Source organism: Globicephala melas, chromosome 2 (genome assembly GCF_963455315.2).
Source record: "Globicephala melas chromosome 2, mGloMel1.2, whole genome shotgun sequence".
Taxonomy (NCBI): Eukaryota; Metazoa; Chordata; class Mammalia; order Artiodactyla; family Delphinidae; genus Globicephala; species Globicephala melas.
In genome coordinates, this window is record NC_083315.2 from 155,489,134 (window position 1) to 155,500,296 (window position 11,163).

The window sequence follows — 11,163 nt, forward strand, 5'->3', positions numbered from 1 at the left end:
TTAGGGAAGTAGTTTGTTAATATCTATTAAAAAAAAAAAAAAATTATGGTTTCTCCACCAGAAATTAGCCTCTTCTTATCTAAGCATACTAACCCAAAGCAATTGAAAGCCAAAATCCATGTTTATCCAGGCAAAACGGAAGTAAGAGGTAGGAAAAAAAGTCTGAGTTTTCTTTTTGCCCTTCCTCCACCTCTTTTCCAAAGCCCTTTCCTATGGAGGGAATGTAAACTGCTGCCACTCAAACTTCCAAACACTGTCAAAAATTAGCCTCTAAATAAAAATGGCATCTCAGTATCATTCATCCATGAATAATTTACCTACCCAAAATATGAACAACTTCTCTAAAGGCAAATGTCCACAAGAAGGTAAACTATGGTAATAATTCCTATTGGTTTCACTCCCACAGTATTTTATTTGGAAATACTGCCTTATCCCAAAACATTTCCACAACCTATCATATATTTCAAATATATCTTTACTGACTGTGTTAGGCAGAATAATGCCCCCAAAGATGTCCAAGTCCTAATCCCTCGAACCTATGTATATGTTTCCTTATATGGCAAAAGGGATTTTGCAGCTATGATTAAGTTAAGGACCTTGAGATGAGGAGATTATCCTGGATTATTGGGTGGACTCAATCACAAGCATCCTTAAAAGTGGAAGAGGGAAGCAGAAGAGTAGTCAGAGTGATATGATGTAAGAAGTACTCAACCCACCCTTCCTGGCTTTGAAGACGAAGGAAGGGGCTACAAAACAAGGAATGTGGGCAGCCTCTAGAAGCTGGAAAAGGAACAGATATTTCCCTAGGACCTCCAAAAAGGAATACAGCCCTACTGACATCCTGCTTTTAGTCCAATGAAACCAGGGTCAGATTCTGACCTACAGAACTGTAAGAAAATTAATTTCTGGGTTTTTTAGACATTAGTTTTGTGCAAATTTGTTACTGTGGCATAAAAAACTAATACACCGACTGAAACCATTTCTTAGCTCAACCTAGTTAAAATCTATTACATGCAACCATTGCTAAACTAACCTGTAAAGTACTTGTTATAGTGTTGACCTTCTCAGTGACATCCACAGTAGGTCGATTTCGAGTTTCCCTGTGTATTGAACTGGCAGCCCATCGACCCAATGGGTCATGAGAGCGGAAGTGGTCTGAATCGTTGGAGGATTCTGCCATTGAGGTGCAAAAATCCTTAAAAATAAATCCAGGTCAAGGTCAATCAAATGGTAAAGAGCACAGAAATAAGAGATTAATTTAACTATTTACTTTTTGATCTTTTAAAGTATTTATTACATTAGCCCTTTGCCACATCATAATTTCTAACACATAGCTTGAAAACACAAGTCATTTCCACATGTAATTCTCCCTCCTTTGTTTTTTCTGGTTTATGAGCAATTCCTCAGACATTTACAACTCCAAATAATAATAATCACTTAGTTTTGTGCAATGCTCCTAAATTTTATAAGCTCTTTCACATACAGTATCTCACATAACTCTACCAACAACACTGTAAGGTATATGAGACATATAGATTGGTATCTCTACAATGAAGAAGAAAAAAAACCCACAGATATTCTCTAAGGCTAAAACCTGCAGGTCTCAATATTAGTCTGATGTCCATTCTTTTTTCTTTAATTTATTTATTTTATATTTTTGGCTGCATTGGGTCTTTGTTGCTGTGCACAGGCTTTCTCTAGTTGCAGCCAGCGGGACCTACTCTTTGTTGCGGTGTGCAGGCTTCTCATTGCGGTGGCTTCTCTTGTTGCAGAGCATGGGCTCTAGGTGCACAGGCTTCAGTAGCTGTGGTGCACAGGCTCAGTGGTTGTGGCTCACAGGCTCTAGAGCACAGGCTCAGTAGTTGTGGAGCACAGGCTTAGTTGCTCCGCAGCATATAGGATCTTCCCCGACCATGGCTCGAACCCACGTCCCCTTCATAGGCAGGTGGATTCTTAACCACTGCACTGCCAGGGAAGCCCTAGTCTGATGTCCATTCTACTAAGCTATGAGAACATGTGCATCTTTAAGCAAAAATACAACACACAGAGAATGACCTAAAACAAAAGAATTCCATTCACTGTACAGTGAACACTCTCATACACCTTAATTTAAAATATAGTAGAATTGAACAAATGCAGTAGTAGAGGTACAAACTCTACAATAACAAGTGTGTGAGAAGATGGAATCTTCAACATCTCCACCAAAACAGAAAGCCAAACATCTTGAATATAATGTCATCAGTAGAAAAGTCTCTAAATATGCTTTCCTCCCATCCTTACCTCGATTTTCAATCTAATGCAAAAGAAAATTATTTCATGCAAGACGATCTCAAAAGTTTCAGAATACCTTTTATAGAAATTGAAGAAATGAAATATATTTGTAACAAAGAAGCATCAGAGAAAATTCAATTATCAAAAGTGAAAGTTTGAGTATTCCAATAATTTCATCTTCTGCTTAATAGAAGGTTAACATAATCTTTATTTTAACATTAATTGTTATAATCTTCCTAAAATCTATATGGCCAGTTTTCTGGCCTTTGAAATACAGTATGATGAAACCTCTCTTTAATAATCAAGAATATCTGAAATTTTTGGATCTTTATTCTGAATGCATCTGGGAAGTACATGACCATACATCTAAAGCCAAGATAAAGGGAATTTGCTAAATATGTATAGATTCTCGAGCATTTAATGAAAGTAGTCATGTTTTTAAAATATTAAAATAAAACTAAATAAAAAGATAAGCAAGGAAGCTTGCTGTGAGTTTAGGTTTTTCAAAGTGAAATACAGTCTGTCCTTGTAGCACCAGGAAAAGAGTCAACGGAACATCCAACTTCTTCGAACTGGCTGAGACAGGGCTAGCAAACACCTGTCACACTCGAGCCTCTCCTCTGCCCAGGTCTCTCAACTTCCTTCCTCACCTCTCTTCTCTGGTTCTCGCCCCCTTCCCCTGTCTAGAAGTACAAAGGTACAGTGCCCATGATGTAGCTCTCTATCGTCAAAAAACATGAACAAGAAACAGGCTGAAGCAATTGTTTGGCTATGATTTTGGAGGATCACAACTGTTTAAATCCAAAAGAATAAACTTAAGAAGAAATCTTAAATGTAAAGTTCACCTTTATACTTAGGAAATCACGGGTGTGTGTGTGTGTGTGTGTCTTTGCACGCCTGTGTGCACTCATGTGAGCACACCCATAAATCTATGTATGCCACATGACCTAAAATCATTTGCTCTATGTAAATGTACTTTCCAACATTTTCCATTAGTGAAAACAGGAAAAATCAACATTTTCTGAGAGCCTGCTACAATGCGAAGTACTATATAGATGCTCACACAGACAATCCAACTTAATTCTCATAATAACTTATTAAAATGGGCAGTTAACTCCTAATCTATCGAGGATGCTGAGGGGGAGCTGTTAAGTAACAAGTCCAACACCATATAATGATTTTAAGTAGCAGACCAAGGATGCAGACCCAGGATTCAGCCAGGCTTCTCTACCTTCAGTATTCTTTTCATTCTACTTTGCTCTGCTGTCCCCTAAACACTACTTACGAACAATCTTAACAGTTAGTAAAAATCATTACAGGCAGCAGCAGGCCATGGTTTACATGTTGTCTACAGCCTCTTCAACCCCCTCTCATTTCATTTAGGCATAAAAATATCAAAATGAGGGAGGCTGGAATCAAGTAGCAATATGAAATCTGTATTAGGCACCAGGAAAAAAACTAAGTGACATATCTATGCTGCATATAATAAAGAGCCTTAAAAACAAATCAAATCATTGGCCTCAGAGTAAAGGGGTTTTTATTTCCTGTTCCTTCTACTTCTTGTATAATGGAAAATAATAATTATGCCTGGATCTGTCAAAATTTTGTATCTAAAAGTATAATGAATATCATTTTAATAAGTCAAAATTCTGGAAACTAAATTGGAGTTAGGATACCACGCAGAATAAAAAGGTAACATTGGAAACCAGATGTTAACTATAATGGCTACTGGTGAGAGCAGGAAACAAGATAACCATCTATGAGACAACCTGATTTTTTTGAGTACCAAACTTTTAATAATAATGTTATCTACACACAACTTCAATGGATATAAATGGTGTATCAGACTCATCTAATGAGCAGACAGTCTGAGTTTCAATTTGACTACAGTGCTAACTGAAAATTTTATGGTTATTTTTTAAAATTTGAGAAAATATTTAAAATATAAAATAGTAGAGACTAATATAACAAGCATGCATGTATCTACTACCTAGAATGTTATTATTATTCTTTTCTATTTCTGTCTTCTTTATTCTATTTCTATCACCTTATTTCCCTATTATTTTAAAGAATATATTCTTAATATTGTTATTTCCCATTCTGACACGTGTGCTTCTAATATTTTTAATAAAATATTTAGAACGCTATAAATAAAGTCTTAGTACCCTCTCACACTACCCTCCACCCAGTACTACTCCTGCCCCACCTCCCCTGGGATAACTACCAGAATGATTTTGTGTTTAACTTTCCACACCACACTTCTATACTTTTACCGCAGGTATATGTACCTTGCAGTCTTTCTTAATGGAAAACACATTATAATCAGTTGATAAATATTAACAAGTAAAGACATGGGATATATGAATTTAAAACAGAAAATCTTAGCAGCATTACACAAAATTAACAACAGCATTAACTAAATTATTTGTAATTGTCACATTAAAAAAAGAAAAACCTCTCACCCCTATGAAGGATTACATACTTTTAATAAGAAAAAAATCACACTTTCCAGAATGAATTTCACTATTTCACACAAAAGTCTTCAGCTTTTAATTTCAATTACTTTGAGCAATAAAAGATTTTCAAACTCCTGCATCTGATGGAACTCCTGTAGAAATATCAAGATTTTAAGGTGAGATATATCTGAGAATTTTGCATAGTTTTTTTTAATAGCTTATGAAACATTCACTTTTATAGCATATGAAAGGACTTCAATTACGTGTCATAAGGGTTGAAGGACTTTAAAGACATTAAAGAATCTGTTTATAATAAAAATAGAAATTAGATTAGTATTTTATTGTTGATAAAAACTTAGCACTTTCTAAAACTACTACAGACAATTCAAAAGGTCAAACACGCCTCTCATAGGTAACAGAGAGAGCACCTGACCCTAAATGTCACAAAGCAGAAGGCAGATATGGTGGCAGAGGTCCAATCTTACCAAAAGATGCCAGTCAGCCAACACCTCCACTCCCCAGACATGGAGTTGATGGAGGAAAAGAGAAACAAATGAGAAAGGAGTGGCCACTAGAGTTGGCCCATGAAGATAGTTCCCAAGAGCTCCTTAAGATAACTAAGAAGAGAAGCACAAAACAGTAAGCGCCAATTATACACTCTTCACTGACCATTAAGAATGTACTATTTTATACTACAAGTAAAAAATTAATTTTAAAAAAGTACTGTTTACCCTAATATCAGTGGCATTAATGAAAATAAGATTTTCAGGCCTCTGAAAATCTTCCCCCCAGTGAAATTGTGCCCTAAGTATTAGATTCATTCCATGTTGATAAAAGCATACTGAGCAGTAACATAAAAAAAAAACAAATATGCATGGCCATGCAAAACTGTTCTATCGGGCTTCCCTGGTGGCGCAGTGGCGGAGAGTCCGCCTGCCGATGCAGGGGACGCGGGTTCGTGCCCCGGTCCGGGAGGATCCCGCATGCCGCGGAGCGGCTGGGCCCGTGAGCCGTGGCCGCTGGGCCTGCGCGTCCGGAGCCTGTGCTCGGCAGCGGGAGAGGCCACAGCAGTGGGAGGCCCACGTACCACACACAAAAAAAAAAAAAAAAAAAAAAAAAAAAAAAAAAACTGTTCTATCTAAAACCTAAGAAATATAAATTATCAGTGAGATGCTTTTCTAGCCCATTAACTTGTTTTCCTTTAAATAATTATGTCTGTGTTAGCCAGGTTGTAGGGGAAGGAACACTCCTAACCTCTCCTACTGGATACGTGTAAGTTGATATAAGTTGTCTGTTATGTCAGCAGTTTGTACATTTAACCTACCAACTACACTTCCAAAATTTCCCCTAACAAAATCATCCGAAATACATACAGAAATTTATATATAAGGATATTTACTGAGAAGTGATAATACCGGGAAAATAAAAACAACTTATATTTCAAATTATAAGAGAATGGTTAAAACACAGTACATACAGGTAGTAGAACAGTACACAGACATTAAAACCCTGTTTCTGGAGACATTAAACAGCAATGCAAGGGATAAAAGTATGAATCCCAATTTTGTAATAAACATTATATGATGTCTGTATGTGAATGCAAATTACCCATATACCAATTTAGAGGAGCAGGAAAGGACAATGACAAAAGGGGAAGAAAATAAAAGTATATGTATTTACCATGTAGAGTTTACAGCCGATTTCTATTTTTTAAACATTCCTATCCTTTCCGAATTTTCTACAATGATTGAATAATCAGAAAGAAAAATATATAGTTAAAAGAAAGAAAAACAAATATAAAGATCCCCTTCAGAGATAGCAGATTAATAACAAGTTGACAACCTGGAAAATGTGTTTAAATAAAAGCTATACATTCAGAACCCCCTTTTTCCTAGCAGCTGTTTCCTTTTCCTTCCTGGCAACTTACCTGACCATTCTTCCTAGTCTCCTAACATCTATCTAGGTAGGGTCATGGCACCAGTTCTCACCAATGAGCTAAAGAATTAGGATTTCAATGCCAATCTCTAATGTTTCATACTGAAGAGTACTGGCTGGCCAAAGAAACCATTTATCATGAGTTTGTGAGCTTAAAGAATGATTTTTTTAAAATTATGTATGATTCTTTCTTTGCAATTTTGTTGAACGACAGTCATTAGATTCAAAAAATGATTCTCTTAAACATCCTAAATACTGGAATGAACTTAAAAATTGAAGGACTATGTGAAACTATATTAATGTGTACTGGCATGGCTTATGCAATCAAATTCTGCTTTGGAAAACAAATTTAAAGTGGTTCATGAATGATACTTAATCATTACTACAATTTGAATTCCAAAGAAGAATTATTAAGACTAGTAGAAAAACACCTAGTACGCTCAAGAAAAATCTTCATCATTATTTTTAAAGAGTTAAAAGAAAAAAGTTCAGCTGGATTAGAAATGCATTCTTATTACCATAAGAAATTTCAGCATGATGTTTGTTGACAAAAGAAAAGAATTGCTAAATTTGAAGAATGATTAAAGAACTCTTAAAGAACAATTTAAAGAAACTGAATCACCTAAATCCTGGTTAAACGTGAGAAAGGCATTTCCTTTAACTGGAGAAAAAGCAGTAAATACTCTCTGCAGCTTACTACCACCTACTGGTACAACAAAATTTACCATTGATGGGAAAGCAGTACTATTTACATTGTCTGCTTTTCAGACGCTGAGCTTCTTCCAAGACTCTGGAGAGGACTAAGATGGGTGACCTTGGGTGAAAGTCTCCAGAGACTTAGAGAAAGCTCTGGGTCTGAAAACAGATGGTACAATTCTTAGAATAGTTTATTTAGCTGCTCCCAACACATCAGTATTTAAAGGCATAAATATTGTTGTTTCTGCCTTAATGAACCTTATAACGAAGACATACGGCCACCAGAGCAAGTAATGAACCCTTCATCAATTCTCTCCCACTGAGGATCTATCCATCAAAAACAAATGCCCATATGCAAACCTGAACACTGCGAGAGAAGAAAACTGCATTCAGCCCTGTAATTTCAACCCTTTAATAAGAGAACTTGCAGTGAGTCTTTACAAACTTTCAAGTCCACCTCTTTTTTATTTGACCTAAAGAGCCATCAGATTGTCTTCATTATAATGATGCACATTTGTATGTATGAGAGCTGTAACTTATTGATTCTCAAGCCTCTTTTCCTCAGAGCCAGTTTAAAACAATTAGGATTTGCAAGCTGTTCCATAAAAGATAAGCAACCAGCATCAGGGGTAATGTGTCACAAAGGCTGACTAGTGCATGTTAAATAGGTGATTGCCTCTGTGGCCTCCAAGTGCCTCAAACGTCCCTGTCCAAGGCAGCTGTCCTCAAAGAACATATTCAAGGTAATGATGCTGATATTTAAAGGAGGTCAGGGGAGCTAGGGAGTGTATTTTAAGCCTAATCACTAACCAAGTTCAAAATTTTTAATACATTTCTCACTGTTTCAATAGCTGTAGGACGTGTGATTGCCTCATCCTTCAAGAGAAAAAGTTAACAAACCAGCAGAGATTACCATGTACAAACAATTATCACCTGTATCTGTCTTCTTTATGTCAGTCCTCCTCTGTAACTTAATCTCCTCAAACCCTTTTGGTAAATTCATATAAGATCAAAGTTAGATTGGAAGAATCAATACTGTCAAAATGACTATACTACCCAAGGCAATCTACAGATTCAATACAATCCCTATCAAATTACCAATGGCATTTTTCACAGAACTAGAACAAAAAATTTTTTAATTTATATGGAGACACAAAAGACCCCAAATAACCAAAGCTATCCTGAGAAAGAAAAATGGAGCTGGAGGAATCCAACTCCCTGGCTTCAGACAATACTATAATGCTACAGTAATCAAAACAGTATGGTACCGGCACAAAAACAGAAATACAAATCAATGGAACAGGACAGAAAGTCCAGAAATAAACTCACACACCAATGGTCAATTAATCTACAACAAAGGAGGCAAGAATATACAATGGAGGAAAGACATTCTCTTCAATAAGTGGTGCTGGGAAAACTAGACAGCTACACATGAAAGAATGAAATTAGAACATTCTCTAACACCATACAAAAAAATAAACTCAAAATGGATCAAAGACCTAAATGTAAGGCTGGACACTATAGAACTCTTAGAGGAAAACATAGGCAGAACACTCTTTGACATAAATCGCAGCAATATCTTTTTTGATCGACATCCTAGAGCAGGGGTCCCCAACCCCCAGACAGTCCATGGCCTGTTAGGAACCAGGCCACACAGCAGGAGGTGAGCATCGGGTGAGTGAGCAAAGCTTCGTCTGTATTTACGGCCACTCCCCATCGCTCACATTACCGCCTGAGCTCCGCCGCCTGTCAAATCAGCAGCAGTATTAGATTCTCATAGGAGCGTGAACCCTACTGTGAACTGCGCATGTGTGGGATCTAGATTGCACACTCCTTATGAAAATCTAATGCCTGATGATCTGAGGTGGAGCTGAGGCAGTGATGCTAGCACTGGGGAACAGCTGCAAATACAGATTATCGTTAGCAGAGAGGTTTGACTGCATGGAGACCATAACAAATCAATTGTTTGCAGACTCATATCAAAACCCTATCAGTGAGTGGCAAGTGAATACAAGCTCAGGGCTCCCACTGATTCTGCATTATGGTGAGTTGTATAATTATTTCATTATATATTACAATGTAATAATAATAGAAATAAAGCGCAAATTAATGTAATGAGCTTGAATCATCCTGAAACCATCCCCCCTGCCCTGGTCCATAGAAAAATTGTCTTCCATGAAACCGGTCCCTGGTGCCAAAAAGGTTGGGACTGCTGTCCTAGGGTAATGAAAATAAAAACAAAAATAGACAAATGGGGCCTAATTAAACTTAAAAGCATCTACACAGCAAAAGAAAGCATAAACAAAATGAAAAGACAGCCCACAGAATAGGAGAAAATATTTTCAAACAAAGAGACCAACAAGGGGTTAATCTCCAAAATATACAAACGGCTCATGCAGCTCTATGTCAAAAAAACAAACAACCCAATTAAAAAATGGGCAGAAGATCTAAATAGACATTTCTCCAAAGAAGACATACAGAGGGCCAAAAAGCACACAAAAAGATGCTCAACATCACTAATTATCAGAGAAATGCAAATCAAAATGACAATTAGGTATCACCTCACACAGGTCAGGATGGCTATCATCAAAAAGTCTACAAACAACAAATGCTGGAGACGATGTGGAGAAAAGGGTACCCTCTTGCACTGTTGGTGGGAATGTAAATTGGCACAACCGCTATGGAGAACAGTATGGAGGTTCCTTAAAAAACTAAAAATAGAACTACCTATGATCAAGCAATCCCATTTCTGGGCATATCCAAAGAAACCCATAATCCGAAAGAATACGTGCATCCCAATGTTCACTGCAGCACTATTTACAAAAGCCAAGACATGGAAGCAACTGAAATGTCCATCACCAGAGGAATGGATAAAGAAGATGTGGTACATATATACAATGGAATTTTACTTGGCCATAAAAAAGAATGAAATAATGCCATTTTCAGCAATGTGGATGGACCTAGAGATTATCATACTAGGTGAAGTAAGTCAGACAGAGAAAGACAAATATATGATATCACTCATATGTGGCATCAAATTTTTTTAAAAAAGATACAAATGACCTTATTTACAAAACAGAAACAGACTTACAGATATCGAAAACAAACTTATGGTTACCAAAGGGGAAACATGGCAGGGAGGGATAAGTCAGGAGCTTGGGATGAACACACACACACACACACACACACACACACACACACACACACACACCTACCTATATATAAGACAGATAACCAACAAGGACCTACTGTATAGCACAGGGAACTTGACTCAATATTCTGTGATAACCTATATGAGAATCTAAAAAAGAATGAATATATGTATATGTATAACTGGCTCACTTTGCTGTTCACTGGAAACTAACACAACATTGTAAATCAACTATACTCCAGTAAAACTAAAATTGAAAATAGAATATTTAAGAGTAAATGGGATTGGGAGAGCTTTTTTAGAGAAAAGTGGTCAGGACAGGGGTCTCATAATCAGAGAACTTAATGATGAGAAGGAACCAGTCACACGGACATCTGGGGGGAACCGAATTCTAGACAGGCGGAAGAGCAAATGCAGAGCGCATGAAGTAGGAAGGAGTTTGGCAGGTTTGAGAAACAGCAAAAGGCAGGACCACAGAGAGCAAGGAGTAAGGTGGCATGGGATGAAGTCTGAGAAGCAGGCTAGGGACAGCACATGGAGAGCTTCAAGGCTGAGAGAAGTGTGGATTTTGTTCCAGTCCTCATGTAAGTTCTATGAGGGGAGGCATTTACTCTACGTATTCACTGTTGACACCACAAGGCCCAGAACTCTAAC

At 37.1% G+C, this 11,163-nt stretch overlaps 1 protein-coding gene across 1 annotated transcript in view; it reads right to left on the reverse strand.

Annotated features, from left to right (window-relative positions):
- Positions 1 to 11,163, reverse strand: part of CEP128 (centrosomal protein 128) — a 437,527-nt gene that overhangs the window by 415,756 nt on the left and 10,608 nt on the right. Inside the window, exon 2 of the mRNA XM_060293645.1 lies at positions 1,034 to 1,195. Coding sequence (XP_060149628.1) covers positions 1,034 to 1,180 — 147 coding nt within the window. The 5' untranslated portion in view covers positions 1,181 to 1,195. The remainder of the gene's footprint in view (positions 1 to 1,033; positions 1,196 to 11,163) is intronic.